At 52.3% G+C, this 16800-nt stretch overlaps 1 protein-coding gene across 1 annotated transcript in view; it reads right to left on the bottom strand.

Annotated features, from left to right (window-relative positions):
- The window catches only part of egflam (EGF-like, fibronectin type III and laminin G domains), a 260696-nt gene that overhangs the window by 203731 nt on the left and 40165 nt on the right, over nucleotides 1-16800 (bottom strand). Inside the window, exon 6 of the mRNA XM_072517542.1 lies at nucleotides 4592-4727. Within this exon, the coding sequence (XP_072373643.1) occupies nucleotides 4592-4727 (136 nt within the window). The remainder of the gene's footprint in view (nucleotides 1-4591; nucleotides 4728-16800) is intronic.

Raw genomic sequence — 16800 nt, forward strand, 5'->3', positions numbered from 1 at the left:
CTCTGGCCAGCTCCTCCCTCATGTCTTTGCAGTTACCCTTATTTAATTGTAATACCGTTACATCTGATTGCAACTTTTCCCTCTCAAACTGCAGGGTAAATTCTATCATATTGTGGTCACTGCTCCTCAAGGGTTCCTTCACCTTAAGTTCCCTAATCAAGTCTGCCTCGTTACACATCACCAAATCCAGAATTGCCTGTTCCCTAATCGGCTCTGTCACAAGCTGCTCCAAAAAACCATCTCTTAAACATTCCACAAATTCCATTTCTTGGGATCCACTACCAACCTGATTTTCCCAGTCCGCCTGCATATTGAAGTCCCCCATGATTATTGTAATATTGCCTTTCTTATCTGCCTTTTCTATCTCCTGATTTATTTTCTGCCCCACATCCTGACTACTGCTAGGGGGCTTGGACATAACTCCCATCAGGGTCTTTTTACCTTTGCGATTCCTCAACTCTACCCACAGAGATTCTATGCCTTCTGATCCTATATCGCTCCTTGCTATTGATTTAACTTCATTCCTTACTAACAATGCAACCCCGCCCCCTTTGCCCATCTGCCTGTCCTTTCAATAGGACATATATCCTTGGATATTTATTTCCCAGCCCTGATCCCCTTGCAGCCACGTCTCTGTGATGCCCACAACATCGTACTGGCCAATTTCAATGTGTGCAACAAGCTCATTTACCTTGTTCCGTATACTGCGCGCATTTAGGTACAACACCCTCAATCCTGCATTGGCCACCTCCCTTTTCACACTCTCCTCAGTCCCTATACCCTGGACTGTGGCCCTTTTTGATTTTTGACTATGGCTTCTCTGCCTTACACTTTCCCCCTTACTGCTTTTTGTTTCTGGCCCTGTTTTACTCCCCTCCGACTTCCTACATTGGATCCCATCCCCCTGCCACATTAGTTTAAACCCTCCCCAACAACACTAGCAAACAGCCCCCCCCCCCCCCCCAGGACATCGGTTCCAGCCCTGCCCAGATGCAGACCGTCCGGTTTGTACTGTTCCCACCTCCCCCAGAACCGGTTCCAGGAATTTGAATCCTTTCCTCTTGCACCATTCGAGCCACTCATTCATCCTATCTATCCTGACATTCCTACTCTGACTAGCTCCTGGCACTGGTAGCAACCCTGAGATTACTATCTTTGAGGTCCTACTTTTTAGTTTAACTCCTAACACCCTGAATTCAGCTTGTAGGACCTCATCCCATTTTTTACCTCTATCGTTGGTGCCTATGTGCACCACGACAGATGGCTGTTCACTCTCCCCTCCCCCCCAGAATGTCCTGCAGCCGCGTCCGAGACATCCTTGACCTTTGCACCAGGGAGGCAACATACCATCCTGGAGTCTCGATTGCGTCCGCAGAACCGCCTGTCTATTCCCCTTATGATTGAGTCCCCTATCACTATAGCCCTGCCATTCTTCTTCCTGCCCTCCTGTGCAGCAGAGCCAGCCAGGGTGCCATGAACCTGGCTGCTGCTGCCTTCCCCTAATGAGCCATCTCCCTCAACAGTATCCAAAGCGGTATATCTGTTTTGCAGGGAGATGACCGCAGGGAACACCTGCACTGCCTTTCTACTCTTGCTCTGTCTTTTGGTCACCCATTTTCTATCTCCCTCAGTAACTTTCACCTGCGGTGTGACCAACTCGCTAAACGTGCTAGCCATAACATCCTCAGCATCGCGGATGCTCCAAAGTGAGTCCATCCGCAGCTCCAGAGCCGTCAAGCGGTCCAACAGGAGCCGCAACTGGACACACATCTTGCACGTGAAGGAGCCAGGGACAGTGGACGTGTCCCTGAGCTCCCACATTGCACATGAGGAGCATGACACGGGTCTGGGATCTCCTGCCATGTCGTAAACCTTAGGTTAACTTATACAACTACAATTCCAAAAAACAACAGAAAAAATAAATAAATATACAAATGAAAAGAAAAAACTACTTACCAGTCGCTTACCAGGGATAAAAAGCACCTCCTCCCCACCCAGCTTCGAATTTCCACCTAGCTTCAAATTCCCAAACTCACTCTTCGCTGTGTCTCACTCCTGGCTGGGCCTTCTCTGGTTCACTGGCCGGTCAAAAACAAGCACCACTTGGTCCATAGCCTTGTATGTCTTGGCATTGCAAGTGCACATCTAAATACTTCTTAAATGTTGTGAGGGTCTCTGCCTCCACCACCCTTTCAAGCAGTGGGCTCCAGACTCCTCTGTGCAGGTCCAGTCAGTTAGCTGGGGTGGTGGTGAGAGGCGTATTATTGGACAGGCCAGTTCGATCCACACCAGAGATTGGGGTGGTGTGGAGTTGGGATCTATTGATTTGTTTTAATGATCTCACAGCAGAGATGGGGTGGATGGTGATGACATTCCATCAATGAGACAGTGTAACTCTGACCCAGAGTGGGACGAACATCCTTGCTGGCGGGGTTGCTTGTGCTGTTGGGGGGTGGGGGGGCAGGGTGGAGTGGGAGATTAAACTACTGAACAAAGAACAAAGAAAAGTACAGCACAGGAACAGGCCCTTTGGTCCTCCAGGCCCGTGCCGACCATGCTGCCCAACTAAACTACAATCTTCTACACTTCCTGGGTCCGTATCCCTCTATTCCCATCCTATTCATGTATTTGTCAAGATGCCCCTTAAACGTCACTATCGTCCCTGCTTCCACCACCTCCTCCGGCAGCGAGTTCCAGGCACCCAATACCCTCTGTGTAAAAAACGTGCCTCGTACATCTACTCTAAACCTTGCCCCTCGCACCTTAAACCTATTCCCCCTAGTAATTGACCCCTCTACACTGGGGAAAAGTCTCTGACTATCCACTCTGTCTATGCCCCTCATAATTTTGTAGACCTCTATCAGGTCGCCCCTCAACCTCCGTCGTTCCAGTGAGAACAAACCGAGTTTATTCAACCGCTCCTCATAGCTAATGCCCTCCATAGCTTGCAACATCCTGGTAAATCTCTTGAGGGGTCAATTACTAGGGGGCATAGGTTTAAGGTGAGAGGGGCAAGGTTTAGAGGAGATGTACGAGGCAAGTTTTTTTACACAGAGGGTAGTGGGTGCCTGGAACTCGCTACCGGAGGAGGTGGTGGAAGCAGGGACGATAGTGACATTTAAGGGGCATCTTGACAAATACAGGAATAGGATGGGAATAGAGGGATACGGACCCCGGAAGTGTAGAAGATTGTAGTTTAGTCGGGCAGCATGGTCGGCACGGGCTTGGAGGGCCGAAGGGCCTGTTCTTGTGCTGGACTTTTCTTTGTTCTTTGTTCTTTGACACTTAGGTTCAATTTAGCATGGCCAATCCAGCTAACCTGCATATCATTGGACTGTGGAAGGAAGCCAAAACACCCGGAGGAAACGCAAGCACGCACGGGGAGAAAGTGCAAACTCCACACAGACAGTCCACCCGAGGTCGGAATCGAACCCGGGTCCCTGGTGCTGTGAGGCAGCAGTGCCGTCCCACCTTTGAAACTTTGGAGGGCAATTTGGAGAAAATCTGAATTTGGAGGAGGTCTCACGGGCCCATAATGTTACGTGCACGCAGTTCACCCAGTTTTCTGGAGGCCAGGCCTCAGGCGAGGCTACGGAGCTTTGGCTGTTGCAAGGGATCCGGTCAGTAGCCATGGGTTACCAGGAGCCTGGGGCCTAACAGTTTTTGGAGAGGGAGGGATCCTGAGACAGTTTAACATTGGGAACAAAACCCGTTCATGGTTTAGCATTCCTGGCAGCCAATGCCGGGGTATCCAAGCACGTCGGGATGATTTTTCCTTTAAAGAAAAAGACATTTCTTTTGGGGGGGGGGGGGGAAGGAATTGTGTTGATTCCCTCTTGTAGGGACAGCAGGAAGCGGCGACGGGGGATGGGGGTGGGGTGGTGCGAGGTGAAAGGGGAGCTCATTATACACAGCGAGTGGTGTCTGGCTGCCCGCTACTGCCTGACCAGAGGGCAGTGTCGCTTTGTGTTGGACTCGCGGAGTCTGGTAACAGAGCTCTCCCAGTCAAGAAGCCACAATGGCCTCTCTCAGAGAATCTTCCCCTGATCAGGGCAGATTTAAAAGGGCTTGAATTGAATCAGTCAGTTCCTGAATAAACCATCGCCTGTGCGCTTGCAGGCCCCGAGGGTCAGATAATGTGCCTTAACCGAAACATTCTTCGGCAATGAAGGTTTCATTGTACATTAACCACCCCAGGACAATAGGCACAATCTTAAAATTAGAGCGAGGCCTTTTGAGATGTTAAGGAACATTTCTTCATGCAAAGGAGTAGCAGACATTTTGGACAGCCGATCTCGAAAAAAGCTGCTGGTGCTGGGGTGGGGGGGTGTGGGGGGGGGGGGGGGGGGTCAGTTGAAAATGTCAAAACTGAGATTGATCGATTTTTGTTGGGTGAAGGGATGATGGGTTAAGGAACCAAGGGAGGTGGATGGAGTTAAAGTGCAAATCAGTGGTGGTCTGATTGAGAGGCGGAACGGGTTCGAGGGGCTGAATGGCCTCCTCCTGGTCCTCTGCCCCCTCAGGTCAGACAACTGTCCGGTTGGGTCACCACCTCCTTGGACCCCCTGCAACTCCAGTTCCCGGAACTCACCGGGTATATTCCACGGTGTAATACTGCAGCGGCAAACTCCCCGCCCTTGGCCCTGGTTTCCATGACAACGCCACCTCCGAGTCGGACACGGCCGCAGCCTCAGGTCTAGACGGGGCATCGGGTGGTGGGCACCGCTCTGTGGAAATAGGAATGGGCAAATAATTCATCAACATTCTCCACAGCTTGGCCAAGTGCACTGCTTTAATTGACAACTGTTAGCGTCTAGGTCAACGAGTTTCCACTTCAAGGCCAATCACGTTTACCCCTTCATATCCATTAAGGACAATAGTGACAGCACAAATCTCAGGAGAATGGAGATGATTGGGTCATCCTCTCCCGTTAGTCACGCCTGGAGACCACACTGGTGTAAATTATTTGCGTTGTGTACGATCCCCTCGAGGTGACTGTGGTGGGAAAGAGAGCATTGTCCACCTCCTTGTGGAATGTGCTTTGCAGAGAAGGTCTGGAGAGATACATATAGATACACAGAACATACAGTGCAGAAGGAGGCCATTCAGCCCATCGAGTCTGCACCGACCCACTTAAGCCCTCACTTCCACCCTATCCCCATAACCCCAATAACCCCTCCAACCTTTTTTGGTCACTCAGGGCAATTTATCATGGCCAATCCACCTAACCTGCATGTCTTTGGACTGTGGTAGGAAACTGGAGAGCCCGGAGGAAACCCACGCAGACACGGGGAGAACGTGCAGACTCCGCACCGGATACCCAGCCGGGAATCGAACCTGGGACCCTGGCGCTGTGAAGCCACAATGCTAATCACTTGTGCTACGGTGCTGCCCCTCAAGGTGAGGTGGTATTTGTCGAGGTTTATCCCGAGCAGCTCCGTGACGCCGGACTCTTGTGCTCCGCGGGCTGTTCCCTGGGACGCTCACCGAGACAAACATCAGCTGTTGCTGGAGGATCATCAACTCGGAGAAAGACGCTCTTTGACCCGCCCGAAACCGGGGGGTCTTCCGGCGCAAAGAGTTGTCCCTGTCCAAGTGTTACCGACGGGCACCTTCCAAAGGCCAGGGTGACATGCTGAGGAACGCATTAAAACCCGCGGCAGCCATTGCAGAGGCGCAATGGGGGAGGGTCACTGCCTCTGACCTTTCAGCCCTCATGAACTATGGGGCTGGGAATTGTATAGAATCTCCTCAGGCTGTGTGACTCACACCGAGTGTCGACAGTGAATATTACGTGTGTCATAATTGTATTGAAGCAACTCAGAGAGCAACTTGAACAATGCGAACAACTTAAATACCTTTGCACCTTTTGCAATTACCATTTTCAAATGTCTGTAATGTTTCTTTGAGTGTATTGAAGCACCTCAGAGTGCAACATGATGTCTGTAGAGAAGCTGAATATTATTGCACTTTGTGTGACGGCCATTTTGAAATGTTTGTCATGTTTTTCAGATATTTTACAAATAAAGTATATTTTGCAAACAAACTGTTGTCGATTCTCGGTCTTTTGGCTAAGATCGAGTGTCAGATCAAACTCAAGATGCAGTGTGACGCCTTTTCTTGTCAGCTTGGATACTGTATGTCTCTCTTGTGGGGACCACCATGAGTTGGATTCAATTTGAATTTGAATTGGTTTTTGGAGCAAGCAATGAGATGGGTTAATTGGCTGAGAAAGCAATCAAATATATATTTTTTGAACAGCTGCCATCTTTCAGATCAGACATGAAACCAAGGCCCAGTCTACCCTCTCAGGTGGAAGTTAAAGATCCCATGGCCACTGCTTTGAAGAAAGGAGGTCTCGTGGTGCAGTGGGTAGTCTCTTGGCCAGGAGGTCCCGGTTCGCGTACCCAGTCGTCAATCTCCAAAAGGACGGCGTGTTTGTGGCCTGGCCATACAGGTTAATTGTAAACCGTAATCCTTCTGATCTGCCCATGGTAGGAGTGTTTATTTCGACCCAATTACTGCAAAATCTTTTTCTTGTTTCTCTGCTGTCCCCCTCACGCTCTCCATGGACCCCCTCCTGTTCCCTCAACTCTGTGCACACAAAACTGCTGATCTCCCAACTACCCTCCCAATGTTGACCAATATAATTGAGGCTTCTCTTTCTTCAGGTTTCTCACCTCCTTTAAACTGCTGTCATAGAATCACTACAGTGCAGAAGGTGGCCATTCGGCCCATCGAGTCTGCACCGTCCCTCTGAAAGAGCACCCCACCGAGGCCCATAACCCCATCCTAACCCCGTAACCCGCAACCCCACATAATCATTTGGACACTGAGGGGTAATTTAGCGTGGCCAATCCACCTAACCTGCACATCTTTGGACTGTGGGAGGAAACCGGAGCACCCGGAGGAAACCCACGCAGACACGGGGAGAATATGCAAACTCCGCACAGTCACACGAGGCCTGAATTGAACCCGGGTGCCTGGCGCTCTGAGGCAGCAGTGCTAACCGCTGTGCCGCCGTACCACCCTCCTCTTCCACGTCCATCGTCTATTATTACCACCGCGCCACCAATCTCCCGTTCCTCTCCAGCTCTTGAACGTGTTGTCACCTCCCAGATCTGGAACTGTAGTTCTTGGAACTTTTATGTTTCAATTCCACCAGTCAGATTTTCTGCCCCGCTTATCAGAGCTGCAAATGACATCCTGCGTGACCCGTGTCCAATAACTGTGATTGTCCACCTTAGAAACTCAGTGTGTTGCTGGTCATCGGTTCTGTGGGTCTTTGCATGGCTGGTGAGGCCGACACGAGGCAGGCGTTTCCAGGAGGTGGGATCGGTCCTTGGACTCGAGATCGCTGGCATTCCTTTCTCAGGCTCCTTTTCCGAGCCTCCTCTGCCCGTCGGGCGTCCTCGAAGAATTGTGTCCCTTCAATCAGGGAGGTTCCTCCAATTGGGTCTCTTCCGAGCAAGGGGCTCCCAGGCGTTGATGCCTATGTTGCAGTTCTTGAGGTTGAAGCGCTTCCTTTGGTCCTCCTCTTGTTCTGGAGCCTTCCTTGAGCTGGGGTATGAGGATTTGCTTTGGCAGTCGGGACTCAAACATCCTAAATACATGGTCAGCCCAGTGGAGTTGGTTCTCCTTGCTCCTTCGAGGACACTGATGTTAGAACGCCTGTTCTCCCAGCTGATGTGGAGAATCCATCTCAGACAGCGTTAATAAGACCATAAGACATAGGAGTGGAAGTAAGGCCATTCGGCCCATCGTGTCCACTCCACCATTCAATCATGGCTGATTTCAACTCCATTTACCCGCGCTCTCTCCATAGCCCTTAATTCCTCGAGAAATCAAGAATTTATCAACTTCTTTCTTAAAGACACTCAACGTCCCGGCCTCCACTGCCCTCTGTGGCAATGAATTCCACAGACCCACCACTCTCTGGCTGAAGAAATTTCTCCTCATCTCTGTTCTAAAGTGACTCCCTTTTATTCTAAGGCTGTGCCCCCGGGTCCTAGTCTCCCCTGTTAATGGAAACAACCTCCCTACATCCACCCTATCTAAGCCATTCATTATCTTATAAGTTTCTATTAGATCTCCCCTCAACCTCCTAAACTCCAATGAATATAATCCCAGGATCCTCAGACGTTCATCGTATGTTAGGCCTACCATTCCTGGGATCATCCATGTGAATCTCCGCTGGACCCACTCCAGTGCCAGTATGTCCTTCCTGAGGTGTGGGGCCCAAAATTGCTCACAGTATTCTAAACGGGGCCTAACTAATGCTTTATAAAGCTTCAGAAGTACATCCCTGCTTTTATATTCCAAGCCTCTTGAGATGAATGACAACATTGCATTTGCTTTCTTAATTACGGACTCAACCTGCAAGTTTACCTTTAGAGAATCCTGGACTAGGACTCCCAAGTCCCTTTGCACCTCAGAATTATGAATTTTGTCACCGTTTAGAAAATAGTCCACGCCTCTATTCTTTTTTCCAAAGTGCAAGACCTCGCACTTGCCCACGTTGAATTTCATCAGCCATTTCTTGGACCACTCTCCTAAACTGTCTAAATCTTTCTGCAGCCTCCCCACCTCCTCCATACTACCTGCCCCTCCACCTATCTTTGCATCATCGGCAAACTTAGCCAGAATGCCCTCAGTCCCGTCATCTAGATCGTTAATATATAAAGAGAACAGCTGTGGTCCCAACACTGAACCCTGCGGGACACCACTCGTCACCGGTTGCCATTCCAAAAAAGAACCTTTTATCCCAACTCTCTGCCTTCTGCCTGACAGCCAGTCGTCAATCCATGTTAGTACCTTGCCTCGAATACCATGGGTCCTTATTTTACTCAGCAGTCTCCCGTGAGGCACCTTATCAAAGGCCTTTTGGAAGTCAAGATAGATAACATCCATTGGCTCTCCTTGGTCTAACCTATTTGTTATCTTTTCAAAGAACTCTAACAGGATTGTCAGGCAAGACCTCCCCTTACTAAATCCATGCTGACTTGTCCTAATCTGACCCTGCACTTCCAAGGATTTAGAAATCTCATCCTTAACAATGGATTCTAGAATCTTGCCAACAACCGAGGTTAGGCTAATTGGCCTATAATTTTCCATCTTTTTCCTTGTTCCCTTCTTGAACAGGGGAGTTACAACAGCGATTTTCCAATCCTCTGGGACTTTCCCTGACTCCAGTGACTTTTGAAACATCATCACCAATGCCTCCACTATTTCTTCAGCTATCTCCTTTAGAACTCTAGGATGTAGCCCATCTGGGCCCGGAGATTTATCAATTTTTAGACCTCTTAGTTTCTCCAGCACTTTCCCCTTTGTGATGGCTACCATATTCAACTCTGTCCCCTGACTCTCCGGAATTGTTGGGTGTGGTAGTATGTATTGGGGGTCATGTGGGACTGGAAGCCCTAATGTCATTGGCTGACAGATCCCGGGTCCTGGTTGGCCGTTGACCTCAAGCTCCGCCCTGAAGGCGAAGTATAAGAAGCCGGTGTCTTCCCCCGCATGCCAGTTTACTATTGGGCTGCTGGGGAACAGACACGCTTAATAAAGCCTCATCGACTTCACTATATTCGTCTCATGGAGTCTTTGTGCGCTACAATTTATTAAGCGTGCCTAAAAAGGACTATGGAGCTCAGGACCATTCCAGAATGCCTGAGGATCAGCCCCCACGCAGTGAACGCGGCAGAAGCCTTCAAACACTGGCAGAGTTGCTTCGAGGCCTACCTCAGACCGACCACCGGCCGGGTCTCAGACGAACAAAAACTGCAGGTCCTGCACTCGAGGGTGAGCACGGAGATTTTCACCCTCATTGAAGACACCGACGATTTCCAGACGGCGTTCGCAGCACTGAAAAGTCTCTATGTCCGCCCAGTTAACCAAATCTACGCTCGCTACCAGCTCGCGACGAGACGGCAAGCTCCCGGAGAATCGATGGACGAGTTCTACGCCGCGCTACCCGCGCCTACGGCCCCGACCGCGTGGCAGGCCATTGGGCCCCGTACGTACCCGTCGCGGCAAACCCCTCCCCCCCCCCGGACACCCTACAGGCTTGCGCAGTCCAAACGCCGAGTCGCACCGGGGGCGCCCGCTGTTATTTCTGCGGCCAGGCGAAGCACCCCCGACAGCGCTGCCCGGCCCGCGCAGCCATCTGCAAAAGCTGCGGGAAAAAGGGCCACTATGCGGTGGTGTGCCGATCCCGCGTGGTCGCCGCCGTCCCGGGTGAACAGGGAGCCCTACAGGCAGTCTATGCCTCCCAACCCCCCCAGCGCGCCATGTGCGACCCGCAGGCGCAGCCGCTCTGGGTCCCGACCACCGCGGCCCCGGGAGAACTGGGAGCCCTGCACGCCGCCAACGCTCCCCAACCCCCCTCCCCGCAGTCCATGTACGACCCGCCGCCGGCGCTCCCGATTTGGGTGCCGGCCAACACTCTCCACGGAGAGGAGGGGGTCTTTCGCGTCCCGAACGCCACCCTCACCCCCGTCCCGCGCCCCACGCCTGACCCGCCGGCGCCGCCTACCTGGGCCCTGACCGCCGCTGTCCCCGGTGAGGGAGCTCCTCGCGCTCCTTGCGCTCGCAGCCCCACGCCTGTCCCGCCGGCGCCGCCTACCTGGGCCCCGACCGCCGCTGTCCCCGGCGAGGGAGCTCCGCACGGTCCCAGCGCTCACGGCCCCACCGGCGCCGCCTACCTGGGCCCCGACCGCCGCTGTCCCCGGTGAGGGAGCTCCTCGCGCTCCTTGCGCTCGCGGCCCCGCGCCTGACCCGCCGGCGCCGCCGGCTTGGGCCCCGACCACCGCTGTCCCCGGCGAGGGAGCTCCGCGCGGTCCTAGCGCCCGCGTCCCTGGCGCTCGCAGTGAGGGAGCTCCGCGCGATCCTAGCGCCCGCGGCCCTGGCGCTCGCAGTGAAGGAACTCCACGCGGTCCTAGCGCTCCCCAGACCCCCCCAGCACACCATGTGCGACCCGCAGACGCCGCCATTTTGGGTCCCGACCACCACGAGGGGAGGAGGGGCGCCGCCATCTTGGACCGCCCCCGACCTGTACCACGCATGGGGGCGGCCATTTTGTCCACCCCCGACGCCATCTTGTGACCCCTCAGCCACGTGCGATGTATGGGGGCAGCCATTTTGTCCATCCCCGACGCCATCTTGGACGGCAACAACGGACCCCACCCCACTACTACAACCACGGCTCACTTCGGTTACGCTCGATCAGGCTCCGCCCGGGACTCTCCAGACGACGACGACAACGGTCCTAATTAACGGCCACGAGACGCCATGCCTAGTCGACTCCGGTAGCACGGAAAGTTTTATACACCCCGACACGGTAAGACGCTGTTCCTTAACTACCTACCCCAGCGCACAAAAGATTTGCCTAGCTGCAGGATCCCACTCCGTACAGATCCAGGGATTCTGCATAGTTACCCTAACGGTACAGGGGAGGGAATTCAAAAACTACAAACTTAACGTCCTTCCCCAACTCTGTGCCCCCACCTTGCTGGGCTTAGATTTCCAATGTAACCTACAGAGCCTTACGTTTAAATTCGGCGGCCCCATACCCCCACTCACTATCTGCGGCCTCGCTACCCTCAAGGTGCAACCCCCGTCCATGTTTGCGAACCTCACCCCGGATTGCAAACCCGTCGCCACTAGGAGCAGACGGTACAGGGCCGAGGACCGGACCTTCATTCGGTCTGAAGTCCAGCGGCTACTAAAGGAGGGCATAATCCAGGCCAGCAATAGTCCCTGGAGAGCGCAGGTGGTAGTAGTGCCAGACCATCAACAGGTACACACAACTAGACGCGTACCCTCTCCCCCGCATATCCGACATGGTCAATCGGATTGCCCAGTATAAAGTCTTCTCCACCGTGGACCTCAAGTCCGCCTACCATCAGCTCCCCATCCGCCCAAGTGCCTTCGAGGCAGACGGGCGATTATACCATTTCCTACGGGTCCCTTTTGGCGTCACAAACGGGGTCTCGGTCTTCCAACGGGAGATGGACCGAATGGTTGATCAACATGGGTTACGGGCCACGTTCCCGTACCTCGACAATGTAACCATCTGCGGCCACGATCAGCTGGACCACGACGCCAACCTCCAAAAATTCCTCCAGACCGCCAAAGCCTTGAATCTCATGTACAACGAGGACAAGTGCGTTTTTAGCACCGATCGGCTAGCCATTCTGGGCTACATAGTGCGCAATGGGATAATAGGCCCCGACCCCGAACGTATGCGCGCACTCATGGAATTTCCCCTCCCGCACTGCCCAAAAGCCCTGAAACGCTGCCTGGGGTTCTTTTCGTACTACGCCCAGTGGGTCCCCCAGTACGCAGACAAGGCCCGCCCCCTAATACAGACCACGACCTTCCCTCTGTCGACAGAGGCTTGCCAGGCCTTCAGCCGCATCAAAGCGGACATCGCAAAGGCCACGATGCGCGCCATCGATGAGTCCCTCCCCTTCCAGGTCGAGAGCGACGCCTCCGACGTAGCTCTAGCGGCTACCCTTAACCAAGCGGGCAGACCCGTGGCCTTCTTCTCCCGAACCCTCCACGCCTCAGAAATCCGCCACTCTTCAGTGGAAAAGGAAGCCCAAGCCATAGTGGAAGCTGTGCGACATTGGAGGCATTACCTGGTCGGCAGGAGATTCACTCTCCTCACTGACCAACGGTCGGTAGCCTTCATGTTCGATAATGCACAGCGGGGCAAGATTAAAAATGACAAGATCTTAAGGTGGAGGATCGAGCTCTCCACCTTTAACTATGAGATCTTGTACCGGCCCGGAAAGCTGAACGAGCTGTCCGATGACCTATCCCGCGGCACATGTGCCAACGCACAAATTAACTGCCTCCAAACCCTCCACGAGGACCTCTGCCACCCGGGGGTCACTCGGTTTTACCACTTCATCAAGTCCCGCAATCTCCCATACTCTTTAGAAGAGGTCCGTACAGTCACAAGGGACTGCCACATCTGCGCGGAATGCAAGCCGCATTTTTTCAGGCCAGATGGAGCGCACCTGATTAAGGATTCCCGCCCCTTTGAACGCCTCAGTCTCGATTTCAAAGGGCCCCTCCCCTCCACCGACCGCAACGCATATTTCCTTAATGTAGTGGACGAATACTCCCGCTTCCCTTTTGCCATTCCCTGCTCCGACATGACCGCGGCCACAGTCATTAAAGCCCTGAACAGCATCTTCACGCTGTTCGGTTACCCCTCATACGTCCACAGCGACAGGGGGTCCTCTTTCATGAGTGACGAGCTGCGCCAGTTCCTGCTCAGCAAGGGCATAGCCTCAAGCAGGACGACCAGCTACAACCCCCGGGGGAACGGGCAAGTAGAAAGGGAGAACGGCACGGTCTGGAAGGCCGTCCTACTGGCCCTACGGTCCAGGGATCTCCCAGTTTCACGGTGGCAGGAGGTCCTCCCGGACGCTCTCCATTCCATCCGGTCGTTATTATGTACAAGCACTAATCAAACGCCGCACGAGCGTCTCCTTGTCTTCCCTAGGAGGTCCTCCTCTGGAACGTCGCTGCCGACCTGGCTGGCGGCCCCAGGACCCATCCTGCTCCGAAAGCATGTGCGGGCACATAAGGCGGACCCGTTGGTCGAAAGGGTTCACCTCCTCCACGCAAACCCCCAGTACGCCTATGTGGAGTACCCCGACGGCCGACAGGACACGGTCTCCCTGCGGGATCTGGCGCCCGCCGGCACCACGCACACCCCCCCGACACCATCAACCTAACCGCCCCCCTTCCTGCCACCGCCGCACCCCGCGACCGCCCCCTTCCCAGGAGGATCAGTTCCCCTCCCTTTTGCACCGACAGCTGAAACCGTGCGGCTCCCGGAGGCGACAACACTGGTACAAGCACCACCACCACCGCTGGGGCCGAGGCGATCGACACGGACGACCAGACCGCCCGACCGACTCGTGGCGTCGATGTAAAACAAAGATGGACTGTTCAATGAACTTTTTGTTTTCCTATACCCTCTGTAAATAGTTGTAACAGGACGAAACTGTCCAATACTGTACTACCATGTAACTGTTCTATCCTCCCAGGACCAGCCCTGTAAACCCTTACCACCATACGAAGCATCACCCCGCCGGGTTCAATTTTCACAAGGGGTGAATGTGGTAGTATGTATTGGGGGTCATGTGGGACTGGAAGCCCTAATGTCATTGGCTGACAGATCCCGGGTCCTGGTTGGCCGTTGACCTCAAGCTCCGCCCTGAAGGCGAAGTATAAGAAGCCGGTGTCTTCCCCCGCATGCCAGTTTACTATCGGGCTGCTGGGGAACAGACACGCTTAATAAAGCCTCATCGACTTCACTATATTCGTCTCATGGAGTCTTTGTGTGCTACATTGGGATATTACTCATGTCTTCTACTGTGAAGACTGACGCAAAGTACTTATTCAGTTCCTCGGCTATTTCCTTGTCTCCCATCACAAAATTACCAGCATCATTTTGGAGCGGCCCAATGTCAACTTTTGCCTCCCGTTTGTTTTTAATGTATTTAAAGAAACTTTTACTATCATTCCTAATGTTACTGGCTAGCCTACCTTCATAATTGACCCTCCCTTTCCTTATTTCTCTCTTTGTTATCCTCTGTTTGTTTTTGTAGCCTTCCCAATCTTCTGACTTCCCACTACGCTTTGCCACATTATAGGCTTTCTCTTTTGCTTTGATGCATTCCCTAACTTCCTTTGTCAGCCATGGCTGCCTAATCCCCCCTCTGATAACCTTTCTTTTCTTTGGGATGAACCTCTGTACTGTGTCCTCAATTACTCCCAGAAACTCCTGCCATTGCTGTTCTACTGTCTTTCCCACTAGGGTCTGCTCCCAGTCGATTTTCGTCAGTTCCTCCCTCATGCCCCTGTAGTTACCTTTATTTAACTGTAACACCTTTACATCTGATTCTACCTTCTTTCTTTCAAATTGGAGATTGAATTCTACCATATTATGATCACTGCCTCCTAAGTGCTCCCTTACTTTAAGATCTTTAATCAAGTCTGGCTCATTACATAACACTAAGTCCAGAATGGCCTGTTCCCTCGTGGGCTCCATCACAAGCTGTTCCAAAAAGCCCTCCTGTAAACATTCAATGAATTCCCTTTCCTTGGGTCCACTGGCAGTATTATTTACCCAGTCCACCTGCATATTAAAGTCCCCCATGATCACTGTGACCTTGCCTTTCTGACATGCACTTTCTATTTCGTGGTGCATCTTGTGCCCCTGGTCCTGACCACTGTTAGGAGGCCTGTACATAACTCACATTATGGTTTTTTTGCCTTTGTGGTTCCTCAACTCTACCCACACAGACTCCACATCATCCGACCCCATGTCATTTAGTGCTATTGATTTAATTTAATTCCTAATTAACAAGGCAAGCCCGCCCCCTCTGCCCACCTCTCTGTCTTTTCGATAGGTTGTGAATCCCTGGATGTTTAAATGCCAGTCCTGAACCTCCTGCAACCATGTCTCTGTGATGCCTACCACATCATACCTGCCAGTCACAATCTGGGCCATAAGCTCATCTACCTTGTTCCGTACACTGCGCGCATTTAAATATAGCACCTTTAATTCTCTATTGACCGTCCCTTTTTGTTTTCTTAGTGTGGTGGACCTTGGTTTACTGAGCCTTTCCATACAGTGTGTCATATTTTGTGGGATGGGGACTATTGTAACCTCTCCTGAGTTCTGTCTTTTCGATCTTTTTTTTATTCCTAAGCAGCTACGCTTCCCACTGATTACTTCACCTCTTGGTTCCCTGACTTTCCCCTCCCCCCCCAATCTTTAGTTTAAAGTCCTATTGACCACCCTATTTAATCTTTTCGCCAGAACACTGGTCCCAGCTCGGTTCAGGTGGAGACCATCCCAACGGTATAGGTCCCCCCTGTCCCAAAACTGATGCCAGTGTCCCATGAAAAGGAACCCCTCATTCCCACACCACTCTTTCAGCCACGTGTTAACTTCCCTTATTCTTGCCTCCCTATGCCAATTTGCACGTGGCTCGGGCAGTAATCCGGAGATTATGACCCTTGAGGACCCGTTTTTTTAATTTGAATCCTAGCTCTTTATAATCTCTAAACAGGTCCTCTTTCCTAGACTTGCCTATGTTGTTGGTACCGACATGGACCACAACAACTGGATCCTCCCCCTCCCTCTCCAGTTAATGGTACGTCTCCAGTGCCTTGAGGTGAAGTCTGTACATAGCCCAAGTTTCTGAGCTGCATAGAAGAGTTGGGAGGACGACCACCTTGTACATGAGGTTCTTGGTATCAGCACAGATGTCATGGTCATCAGAGACTCTCGTGGATTGGATACGATGTTCGATCCACGCATCGATACAAGCCTTAGAGAAAAGAGGTGGCTTCCCAGGTAGGGGAAATGTTCTACGTTTGGTAGGGTTTCTCCACTGATCACGATGGAAGGAGAGGCTCGAGGGTTGGTAAAGGACTGGAGTTTTCTTGAGGTTGAGGTTGAGACTGATCCTTTGGCGTGCTTCCGCAAAGGTGTCAAGCATGTCTTGGAGATTCTCTTCCGAGAGAGTGGAGGTGGTGATGTCACCCCATACTGAAGTTCCAAGAACGCTGTCAGTGTTATTTTCTTCTTGGATTTCAACCGGTTGAGGTTGAAAGATTTTCCGCCCATCCTGGTGACGATGTTCACTCTACCGCGAAGCTTGTTCTTAACAAAGTGAAGAAGGTGGCGCTGAGGATGGAGAATAGGACGGTGGTGATGACACCTCCCTGTATGACTTCAGAGGGGAACGGTTTAGAATGTAACATATGGGG

The sequence above is a fragment of the Scyliorhinus torazame genome, chromosome 9 (genome assembly GCF_047496885.1).
Source record: "Scyliorhinus torazame isolate Kashiwa2021f chromosome 9, sScyTor2.1, whole genome shotgun sequence".
NCBI classification, from domain to species: Eukaryota; Metazoa; Chordata; class Chondrichthyes; order Carcharhiniformes; family Scyliorhinidae; genus Scyliorhinus; species Scyliorhinus torazame.